The sequence below is a fragment of the Scophthalmus maximus genome, chromosome 13 (assembly GCF_022379125.1).
Source record: "Scophthalmus maximus strain ysfricsl-2021 chromosome 13, ASM2237912v1, whole genome shotgun sequence".
NCBI lineage: Eukaryota > Metazoa > Chordata > Actinopteri > Pleuronectiformes > Scophthalmidae > Scophthalmus > Scophthalmus maximus.
In genome coordinates, this window is record NC_061527.1 from 22,669,596 (window position 1) to 22,681,987 (window position 12,392).

Here is a 12,392-nt window from a genome sequence, read left to right on the forward strand (position 1 = left end):
TTCTTAGATTCATTACTACATTTGTTTTTACCTTTTCATGGTGAAGGGAGCTACGTTACATATGAGATTATGTGTTGTGTTTTTCCACGTCTACCCCCAAGATAATTTTTTTCCTGATAAGTAGTGACACTGCCTAACGTTGCAGAACACACACATACACAGACACACACACACACACACACACCCACACACAAACACACGCACACACACACACACACACACACACACACACACACACACACACACACAGAGGTCACACTGTCTAACTTTCTTTAAACCCCTCCCAGTCTGAATATTTAACATGAGGAATAACATCTCCTGCCACCTTCCATTTGCCCTTCATCACGACAATGTTGTGTCGCTGCCTCCTCGGCCTTGTGTGGGGTTTTTTTGTAACTGTCAACCACCCCAACCCCCCTCTCTCATTTTACAACCTGCACAAATAACATCTGGCACTTTGCCTGATCTCCAAGGAAGTGATTATTAAGGCCAAATGACAACCCTATTTATTCCTGTGTCCACCGTGAAGGCAACCTTACTCATAGAGATACACAAGCATTCCCCACAAACAAGCTCCCCTTTATGATGATAAATAAACACACTTTTCATGTAATATGGTGTGTGTGTGTGTGTGTGTGTTTGTGTGTGTGTGTGTGTGTGTCCATAGATGACTAAAATGAGGGTGTAACCCATTGGTCTAAGGTCAAGGGAAAAAAAAAGGTTTGAAAAACAAGATTTCATTGCAAATAATAGATACAATTTATATTAATCAGAAAATGATTCCCCAATATGATTCTATATGCGGACTAACATCCTGAAGACAAAATGTATTTGTTGAGGTATCTCTGCATCCTACGGGAATATAGGCACAACCTGAAGTTTATATAGATCGGAAAATCATTTGGGATGTTATGGTATAGGAATGATGTCAGCATGATGTCACTATGAGGTCAGAAAATGATGTCAAATGGTGTAATAATGCGTTAACTGCTGCAACACAGATACAAGTTATTTCATTTAAGCAATCATTCGTCATCATATGGTGTAAGGGACGTCATTATGAAATGGTATTAATATAGTATAAAGAGTTTGGGGTACAAACAGTGTGTGAAGGATACGCATTGCCCCTATGATGTTTTCCATTCTCAGTGCTAATATACAAACAAGCTCTCTCAAAGCAGAGTCCCTACACAGGCAAACTCCACCTGCACTATTATTCTGAAAAGCTCATTACATTTGGTAAAAAAAGACCCACATGGTTTTCACAGCTCAGGATTTCTCTGAGCAGAGATTCAACACCTGTGCTGTGATCTCAAGCCCGACAACCCAATTCCACTGTCCATGGTGCCGGAAAAAAAAGATTTTAGCTTACTGTAGTGCAACACACACCTTATGTCGTCGCAAAGGATCTGTCATTAGGAGTGTAGCACGCAGACAAGTGGAATTAAGTAGTCAGGGTACAGTGGCCGGGATGCTGAGAGAGAATGTGACAAAGAAATTCCTGCTTCAGTGGAAAGTTGGCACACATCGACAAAGGGCCAATGTCAGAAAAACCTCCCTAACAAATATAGAATGAACTGATGTACTTTCAATGATGTTTCTAAACTGTGTACAGACACATCCTTATGGGCCACATTTACAGAAAAAAACCTGGGTGATGGCCAAAAAAAAAATGTAAAAGCTGGAGGGTGATATTCACAACAGAATGGAAGGATACTGAGAAGAGGGGAGAGTGGAAGTGGGCGTGAGGAGGTGAAGGGAACAGGTGCTCGCTCGCACCAACAGCTGAGACAAGGTTGTGACGATTGTTGCAGTTTGCATCGAAAATATAGCACTCCCTCTTATGACTCATATGCTGGAGTCAAATCTGAATACCGACATGGTGCCAGTTTTTAGATTCTGCATGACTTGTACTTCCCAAGTATATCATTTCCTCTGCGAAATAAATAAAACAAGATACTTTTGATTGACTGCAAAACTCGATTGAGAATCACTAAAAATGTTTCACGTTTTCCTCCTTTCCAAGTGTGGTTGTCTGTACATTCAATGGCACATACTGAACAAACAGGAGGCTTCGTTCGTGAATTCTTCACACCATTGATGTGGGTAGCTTCGCTCAATCCATGGCAGGATTATACTTTCTGTTAATGTGTCTGATCAAAGACCCTTGTGGCAAAAGAGGATAACGCGTGGTGCATATGTTGGTGGTGACACTATAGGGTCAAGGGGACATGGGAGCCCTCAGCAGTGGGATCCCCTCAGGTACAGATCTCAGCGGTTACACTGAGTATGTCAAAAAAGTAGCATCATACAAATGCAACAGTCATTTGATCAATAATACGGATGGAGCATTATCTGTTACAATAATTTATAGATGTGGTGGTTATACTGAATGACGAGAATTTACTCCCAAAGAAATTACAGCATATGTACGCGTAATTTCAGGATAAAAGTCATGTGTTTATGCTCATGTAACAAAGCCCTCTAGTGGACATCGGAAGTGTGGCTATTTTCCCTAGGGAGCAAAAGAGGAAACTGGTACCTCAACAAAACGTGGGACTTTACCATGGGAGTTTGTTTGCTGTTTCCTACCCAAAGTCAATGTTGGTTCCTTGTAAGAATAAAAGGCGTAATACTTTTAACGCAAACCACAATGTTTTAACATCAACTAAGCACTTATTTTAACCCATGCCATGATCTTTAACTAAACCTAACCAAACCGTGCTTGCACCTAAATCTCTCCAAATATTCACCATGGTGCTGGCAGGCCATGCAATCAACATTGATTTGTAACAGTTTAGGAGGGCACAGATAAATGATGTTATCCTCCCGACAGGGGCATCAGATTACAAACCACTTATATGGGTTGTTGTGAAGAGCAGTCGCCAATGACGTCAATCGCCATTTAAATCCCGCGGGAACAATGCACATTCTGTCTGCTGGTTTGAAGTGTGTTTGCAGTCAAATTTGATGCTGTACAATATATATACGTGTCTCGACTCCTTCATTTTAGCCTTTGCTGTCGAGGTCATTGCTGTGTCTCTCCCCTTTTTTCCTCCATGTTAAGTGAGTGAAGGAGGCGTCGCATGAAAAACAAAGGGCCCACGAGAGAGAAAAATGAGCTGCCAAGGAGCTGCTTTTTTAGCCAAGCAATCACAATCCAGCAGGGATGGGACGGACATGAAGGTCGCCTGCACAGACAATAACAGCAGACACCGTTGACACAACACACACACACACACACACACCGAACGCACACACACACACACACCGAATGCACACACAGTTCAAAGCTGTTTTGCCCTTGTGTCAGATCTTCACACACCCACAGTAGATCTGAGTCAAGGGGCACTGGGGGCTTTTAGCTCAATAATGCAGCCTTTTAGGAATGAAAGCTGACCTCAGATACAATGTATATCCTGCAGAAAGTCAGAAAACGGCGAAATACAGAGAGAAAGAGAGAAAGACCCCCTCTCCAGGGAGACACACACACAGAGCAGCACGCCATAACCGTGTCCCTGGTTTCAGCCTTTTACATTGAAGGTCCACCGAGGTGTTTGTGACCACCAGTGGTGGCCATGAAACAACGTTTTTATGGATCTACTATATATTCATTTAATCTTTATTTCATCAGGCGGTGTCATTGAGACAGATCTTTTTCCGAGAGAGAACTGAGAAAAGGCGACAGGAATCATGATAACACAAAGGCACAGAGTGGGCGCCTGCTTCCTTTTGACGCACGTGCGCACACACTGTTCCACTATAGTTTATAGTTGGCGTGAACTAACGGCAAGACGTGTAGCAACGTGCCAGTGAAGGCAGAGAAGAAAATGAATGATGATGTTAATTTGTATATTATACCCCGAAACTGTCTACTGAATGAAAATATTCTAAATAATACATTCATAAGGGTCTCTTCAAAGACTCGACAAATTAAAAGGTAAAGAACTGAACTCCTGAACTCACAATAAGTATCCGCTTTGCTGCGAAATGTAACCTGCGCTTAGATCGCTGGGTCGAACAGTCGCGTTTGGGGTTTTGCAGAGTTGAAGCTGCTCAGGAAGTCGATCGAGTCAGCGCTGACAGTTTGAAAGTTTTGGCAGTGCAGTTCTCAGGCAGAACTTGAACACCTCGTGTACTTTGCGCACAGCTGAGGTGCAGAGGTAAGGGAGGACACACCGAAACAGCAGTCTTCGTTTAGAGCTGTCTCACCATTGGAGATAATGAAAATGTCTGAACGCCCCATGACATTCAAAAACTGTGACGGACATCCTACAGTGGCGACAGCTGTGGTGAACTGGTTGCATTTGAAAGCAACGACAGTGTTCCTCCAAGCTGTGAGCGTTTTTTAGAAGGGTCCAGTCTGTTCGCTGAGATAGAGATCCTAACTTGGCAATATGACATAAGCAGTCTGTATTTTGTCTCACTTTACAGAGAGGTCATTGCAAAAGAAAGAAGCTCTCAATCTTATGGCAAGCAGAAGAAAAAACAAGACTAGGGATTTCCCAATGCGATCTCAACAATCAGTATCAGGGCCGGTCAAGGCCTTTTTTGAACAGACCGGGATCGGCTTTTTGTTGAGCACGAGCCATGGCCGGGTTCCTCGGTTTCACGTCAGCTGCAAGCGGGTCTGACTGCAGCTGTGCAGCTTCACTCTAGAGCCAAAAAACCATGACTGTCACGTTAATCACCACACAGTTGAGTTGTTACCGTAGTGTTTATTCAACAGTCAGCATTTGAAATTAGCCACGGTACACGTGGTCTCCCGACTCCGTCGTTTACAGTACTCTACTGTCGCATAACTGACGATATACCTGTGACTCCCCTGGCCAGGTGCGTTAAAGTACAACTGTACATCTCACTACAATGACAATGGCGCTTATTTAGTTTTAAAATCTCCCGCACGTACAAACCCCACACGGAGGTTTAATACGGGAGAGCAGATCCACACTGCGGGAGCATTTCTGCAAAGGGAAAATATAGACTCAATGCAAATGCTAGTTATTTTCTTTTTTTTTAACAAATGGAAACCAGTGCTGCACTAAATTGAATTGTGATGAGAGCCATGAAAATATTTTTTTTAAAACAACAAAAAACAATAAGGAACAATTTGGATGCAGACTTTTTTTTTTTTTTTATGCATTGCAGAGCTATATAATTGTCAAGCATATACATTGGGTTCATTTTAAAAACTTGAATGTACTTGTTTCTCTAGGAAAATACAAGTATTGGATCTGGACTCTGTATTGGCAGATACTCAATATTAAATGACTTGTATAGGGGCATCCCCACACAACACTAGCTGCATCTCAATTCACTGAATCCTAGGTATCCTGATGGTGAACATAAAACCTTCAAAAAGTTGAGAGCAAAACAGAGGATGCTTCTCACCCTCAACTGGTGCCAAATTGGCTACGAGGGGAGTGGAGGGAACACCAATATATAAGCTTTAATGATGACGTTACAGATTGAAACACAAGGGGCAAACACAAGAGAGTAAAATTTTCACTTTTAAAGGTTTACATGCTCTAATGTTCACAAAAGGCATCAGTGTTCTCATACTGCCCATTCCTGCAGCTCCTCTTTTCACCCTCTGTCTAAAACACCTGGATTTCTTTTAGCCCCTCCTCCCGATAAACCCCAGCCTGCTCTGATTGGCCAGCTGGCCCAGTCTGTTGTGATTGGTCAACCAATTTGAAAATGTGTAGGAAAAGTCACGCCTCTTCACCAGAAAAGTGGAGATTCTCAGACTGCAGGCGGGGTCACCCCCAAAAGAGTCCAACTCTGACATCACAGTGGGAGAGAGACATCAGGGTGGTCCTTTTTCACAGTTTGTGGACTGGCAGGCTCCACAGATAAACACACGTGTGTGCACAAACACTGAAAAATTGATTTATGCGTACTATGTCACCTTTAAGTAAAGTGACCTAATCATCCATTCTGGTGAGTTGCATAGCTGCCAAGCTTGATTTGGGGCAACACCACTCTGTCAGAACTCACACAGCAGATGTACTTTCTTTTTCTTTTTTCCCATACTAATTCTGACCCTCACACAAAAATGTGCAGCTGAAGTAGAAAGTGACTCAATGTCTCTTTGGCATTCTTCATCGGATCTGTTGCATTCGAAACTGGAAGCAAAGTCCTTGCATGTTTCATCTACACAGGATAGCATCAAATACTTTAGGCTTTGATTGCTGCAGCTAAAATGGAGGGTGACTTTTTTTTTTAATGTCTACCTGGTCATTTCATCTGCCACACCAGCTGAGCGACTGATGGTGGCTGCCTATATAGTTGCCTAGCAACCACAAAGGGACGCTACAAGTGCTTCTCCCTCTACATATGTCTCAAAACAATGGAGAATGTTTTAAAAGGAAAATTATCTTGTCAAGCATGTTTGGAAGAGTAATATAATTTTAAGAATATGTATTAAACTTTGACCTAATAAGAAATTCCAGCTAATACTGTGCAAATTTTACCCGGTAACAAGCCTCAACAAGGGTTTGCATATTATCCCAGCAGGGGATCAAAATGATTTACCTTATTTCAACAGGAAGGCCACTTGGCAACTTCTTGATTTCAGAATCTTATGAAATGACATTAATTGAAATTGGTCCATCTATTTTTAGTCATTGCAAATGAGTGCTGCCAGCGTGCGAGAACAGAGTCTGCTGCTTCACATTTCACATATTTAGAGAACTGTGGTCTAGTCTACACATCACATACAGAGCAAAATACAAATAATTGATATGCTGTTGGAACAAATGAAGTATATCTTTGGTGTCGTTTTGAAGAAATTGTGTCTTAATTTAAGACAAAATTTGTAAAAATAATTAATCTCAGATTAAAGTGAGACATTCATGAAGTTAGTTCAATCCAGAATAAAATTTAATTGTAGTCAAGCAAAATTGGCAGGCAGTTCTCAAGTGACAACAAATACAAACGATTAAGGGGTCTTACAATGGATGATGCTATATACCTTCTTTGCTCCCTGACATGGATTTTCACCACCATGAAAATCTCTCTCTCTGGTTAGTTTGTATTCTCAACATTTTATAAGGTGATGAGAGACTTCAGATCCACAACACTATATGTAGTGCGATGGTCCTCGACGAGTACTCTCTATTTTGACCTTGCTATCTTAGGATAGCAACTTTATCAAGCTAAAGACTGCGCAACCAAGTTTAAAAAAAAAAATGATATTATAAGATTATTACAGTCGATTGTTTTATCCACAGACACATATCCATTTCACTTATCAATGTGATAGTCTGTTAAAGAATAATTGACTTGTCTCTGCAGATTTCTGTGAAAATGCATACATACAGATGGACACGGTTGGCTTAGGACCCACATCCAGACTCACTGTCTGGATGTTGCTTCTTGTGCATTCTTGTGCAAGGATTTAAAGGTTTTTTCTTCTCCTTGCCTTTTGCATGTTTTAACACTCTTACATTGTTATATAATTTGATTATAAAACAGTCATTTTGCCATGGAGATTTTACTGGTGGCAGTAGGAAAAATAATTGGGGTCCTACCTTAGCAATGGTTTCATGGAACTTGAAAAGTGGGTCCAGGGTTTCTGGCGCCTCCACAGAAAACTGGGCCTCTGACAGGAAACCGGTGGTCTGAGGTGAGAAAAAGCAACTGTCACATATATGACACCACAACAGTATCATTTACATCCATGTCCCACAGTGATCCTTTTTCAAAGTCAGATCCTTGAGTCATACAGAAATTATTCGTTATTGTGGGAGTGTTTTCTAAGTTCAGGCACAAATCTTCACTCTTCTTATCTTTTATAATGTTGTTTATTCTATTCTGTTCAAAAAGAGGAAAAGACTGGAGTAACCTGTCAAGCTTTTGACAGGGAACAACACTAAAGGTTCTCAAGGCCTCAGAGCTGCCAGGACGTTTTGTTCTGCCGTCAAATACACACATGCATGTGTGAACACATGCACACAAAGTCCCACATGCTGTGTTACCACACACCCAATAAAAACACCTCACTGTCACCTCAGCATTCTTTTTTCGTGTCTAAGGACAAAGTACAGCATTGTGACTTCAAAGCTGCAGGGCTGCCGTCGTAGAGTAATTGTTTTTCTTTTTTTTCTTTCTTTCAGGAAGTCAAATTAAAAAGCGCGCAGCTAAGAATATTAAAAGTTCAAACATTAATTTTCTACTCAGTGATGCCGGGAAATCAAGAATCAAACAGAAAGACTATTTGTGCCTGGTTTTGCAGCTATATAACAAAAATAATGTATGAATATAATTATTGTATATGGGCTTACAATGTATATGATTCTATATACATTACATGTTTTTATGTTAGCATGTTCTAAGGTTGGAAATCCATCCATAACATTTTATTATATAGCTGCCTTACAGCTGTGCCAATTATTACATATATTTGTATTGTCTTGTTTACAAGGCCAAGAATGACATGACAATATTGTCCAATGATAGGGTTTTGATCTGCAGGTTTAACTGTTATCCATGTTACAAGATTATGTATTGCCATTATAATGTTGATATTTGTGTCAACACCTTCAAACATTCATCAGTGAAGTGTAAAAGCTTGACAATATCCTGACCCAAAGGTTTTGCTACAGATGTACAAATTGGTTTAGAACAGGTACCCTGCAGAAATGTCAGTATCACCACATTTCAAAGGATCTGCTTTTTATTTGTGTTATTAGCTCACATAATTAGATTTGAGGCAGCCCAGAGCATAGTTTGAAACAAACAGAATGAACATTATGTTGCACAGGAATGGACCCAAGAACTTTTAGAGAACAGAGAATAATCATAAACCCGAGTTCTGAGGTTTAATGGAACTGGACTTGACGCTACAGTGATGCTCTATCAGAAAGTAGCGAGACAGGCCGGGGCGGGCTAGTTAGCATGCTAACTTTTGTAGAAGAAAAGAAGAAACCGAAATTGGAGCAAAACAAGAGTCAATATTGGCGTCGCTTCAAACAAACTTGGGGAGTAAAGGAACGAATTGACTCTGAACTGATTCTGCTCGACTGGTAAGTAAACAGCTGTAAATGCTAATGTTGGCTATGTAGCAATAGCAAAAACTTACATCGTGGCCACTTAAAGGAAATAAAGGAAATAGTTGTGTGCCTCAGCCAGCAAAAGAATCTATAATGTGGGAATCACCTCACCAACACTCTCAATCACTCAATATGGCACATATGGCGAATAGAAGTTTTACTTAATAATTAACATATTTACGTATTCCAAGCTGCAAGGACAAAGTTTCATGAAGCCTTTTTGTGTGCTGCCTCTGAACAAATGTGTGAATTATTGAGAACGACATCTGCCTCAAAATATGTCCCTGTTGCGAATGTCAAGCCGAGTCTCCGAAGAAGGAGCCTCAACCTCCCACATTCAGACGAGAAGAACTCAAATCAAACACTTGGCTACAGCTGTGGCGCAGTCTCACGGAGCCGGGGCTTCAAGTGCTGTTTGAACTCGGGAGAGTTCCGCAGCTGGTCAGGCTGTGTTGGGCTCTGTAGCTTCCAGTGGCAAGACAAAGTAAGTCAACCCCTTCGGAATTAACTGCAGTTATGAAGAAATATACGGTTTGAACTGTGGTCAGATATTTCTCTAAGTTGTAGTTGTGAACAAACACAAACTGATTTCACTATTAACACGAATCATTGTATCTTTCTTGTACCTATTCAATACATCATTCAAATGTTTACGGTGTAGGTTGGACAAAAAAAACCCTTGGCTAATAACATCTACAAAACTAGTCTCTGAAGACTTACCATCAATAAATTTGATATGCATAACTATATTCATCAGTCACCAGTCAGACAAACTGTCTATAATTTGAGGTGATTTGTGCCTGTGGCTACTCCCCCTATAAGGCGACGTCTACGCAGCTAAGATGACTCCAAAGGCACATTGTGGTTGTAAAACGCCATTTTAATAATCAGAAAGACAATCTCCATCCAGATGAGCGTTGTAGCTCCGAATCAGAAGTAATCTCTGTCCATACTAACAATCCTGAAAAAATGCATATCACATGACCATTCACGCTTGCTGGTGTAAACAGGAAGCAGATTGTGTACTTTGCAGTTGGTTGCTCAGTCACGAGGGAAAAAAAATGCAAAAACCAGTTACAGCAATGGTGGAAAACGAGATCACGGATTACTTTTCTTGGAGCGCGAGTAAGTTACGCTGACAGCGTAACACTCACCAAAAGCTAATGTGGGTGACTGCATCCTTGCTTCTGAAGTAGTTCGGATGTAGTGTGGCTGTAGCACCTGGGTGGTGCAGCAGGATGATGATGACCTTAAACACCTATATAAATCTAGTGCAGCATGACTTCAGAGAAAGAAAATCCACCTTTTGGAGCAGTCCAATCAGAGCCCAGAAATGACACCAATTGGAAACACCGTGGAATTATCGCAGAGGAAAGTTCACACTACATATGTCTCAGGATATCTCGGACATATGGGAAATAACTCTTTCAAGAAGAAGGGTCCTTGGTTCCTCCTGAATTTTGTGTGGGTCTGCTCCGCAGCTAGTGGGAGGCCATTGCTGCAAAACATGATTCAGCCAGTTATTAAATCCAAGAGTTCACTTACTTATTTTCAGCGGCACTGTGAATATTTAATGATCGTGTTCAACAAAGCCACGAGTGATTAGAATTGTTTGTTGTGTTATAGGCTTTAGCACCCTGTGTCTGTCTACACTTATATTAATTAGAGGATGATCACTTTTTATGACTATTACCAACCTGAAAACCTACTTCTTTTGCCACTGTAAAATTAGGACCACTGGTGATGCAGATGTCCATAACTCATTTACATGAATGTGATTAAAAGATGAAGCGAGAGGGTGGGAAACGCGCACACACACACACACACACAGAGAGAGAGAGAGAGAGGGAGAGAAAACTAGCAGGTACGTGGCTCTAATAAGTCATTGCTCAGTTTAAAGAATTATTGTAATTATTACTCTTCGAGGGCAGATATTGGTTACTTCACTGTTTCCCTATTGATATATTGTCACCCAGAGGGCCATAGTTAAATATCTCGACATGACCATTAATCTGACTTTTCCCATATTAAATATGGCCATCACTGAAGGACTTGTCAATGTGCAATTTATTCCATTCACAAAATATTTCCTGAGTCTTGTCGTGTAATCAGTGAAACAGAATTGAATGTTGTTGCTTATTAAATATTTTGTTTCCCTATGCACATCATTTCCCATTAGGGCTAAACTGTCACATGATAAATGGGGACAGTTGCAATAGAATTGAATAGTGGACTTACATTTGAATAAAAAATGTTGGTCCCTGTTCAAATAAGTAACTGCTAAACCAAACTAAAATTAAACTAAATCATGACAATATGTCAGTGTTGTAGTCACAGCTCATCAAAACACAACCAGACAAAAGTTTTCGAACACCGGCCTTTTAAAAGTTTAATTCAAATTCACACAATTCATTGTATCATTGTTTCTGAAATTAAAGTATCAAACAAATGAAGAGCCACAGATTTAGAATTTAAAGAATTGTGCTCTTCTCGTTGAACTAAATCCAGCCTCATTCTTTCCACAGTGGGAATCACATTTTGCACAGAGTTTGTCTCCAAAACTATTGCAAACGTTCTCACAAATGTGTAGCCCTTTGCAGGTCGCTCTGTTTTCACGCCATATCCACGTATAAGTCTGCAGATCTTCCATCATGTGAATGCATACTACAAGCACACACATCTACCTTCGGAGCCTTTCCCGTCAGTATGCTACAGTGGCATTAGCCATGGATGCGTGCTGCTGGGCAGCAGGCCAGGTCAAGCGCTGTTCTGTACTTCATAGGGTCAGGATGAAACATCTTTGGGAGGCTTGAGCCTAAAACAAAGCGAAGCGGTGGCAAGGATCAAAGATAGCTGAGTTCCATCCACTTTGTACTCAGATCCCTTTGTAGCACGTACGCAGCCCTCACTACTTCCACAGTGCAAGCCCCTCTCTCTGTGCCTTGATCTCAGCACTTAGGCTCACTCTTGCCTTCCTCTTCTCCCCCTCTTGCTGGACATTTTAATCATCCTCATTTGACAGAAATACTATCATGTTGTTTTTTTTAAGCTAATTGATGATTTTTTTAAAAAAAGGGAGAATGATGAATGAATGAAAAGATTATTCACCATCACAAAACATTGTGCGATGACAGTAATTGTTTGCTGCGCACGCTTCCCTTCTTTGGACTAACCGGAGGAAGCCAAAAGATTTATACTAATGAGGGGTTGTGGAATGAATAAGGGTGCACGTCCCCATCTGTCCATCCTGCAAACTTTATCACCATAGATTTTCAGTTTGCCATATTAATTACAGTATGCTTTCGGATTTCGATTAGTTCCGAATTGTGGGTGGAT

At 40.9% G+C, this 12,392-nt stretch overlaps 1 protein-coding gene across 2 annotated transcripts in view; it reads right to left on the reverse strand.

The window, feature by feature from the left end:
• LOC118318635 (inactive N-acetylated-alpha-linked acidic dipeptidase-like protein 2) overlaps nt 1-12,392 on the reverse strand; it is a 398,478-nt gene that overhangs the window by 63,638 nt on the left and 322,448 nt on the right. For both annotated transcript variants that reach the window (XM_047336974.1, XM_035648477.2), the window contains one exon: nt 7,536-7,625. In XM_047336974.1, the coding sequence (XP_047192930.1) occupies nt 7,536-7,625 (90 nt within the window). The remainder of the gene's footprint in view (nt 1-7,535; nt 7,626-12,392) is intronic.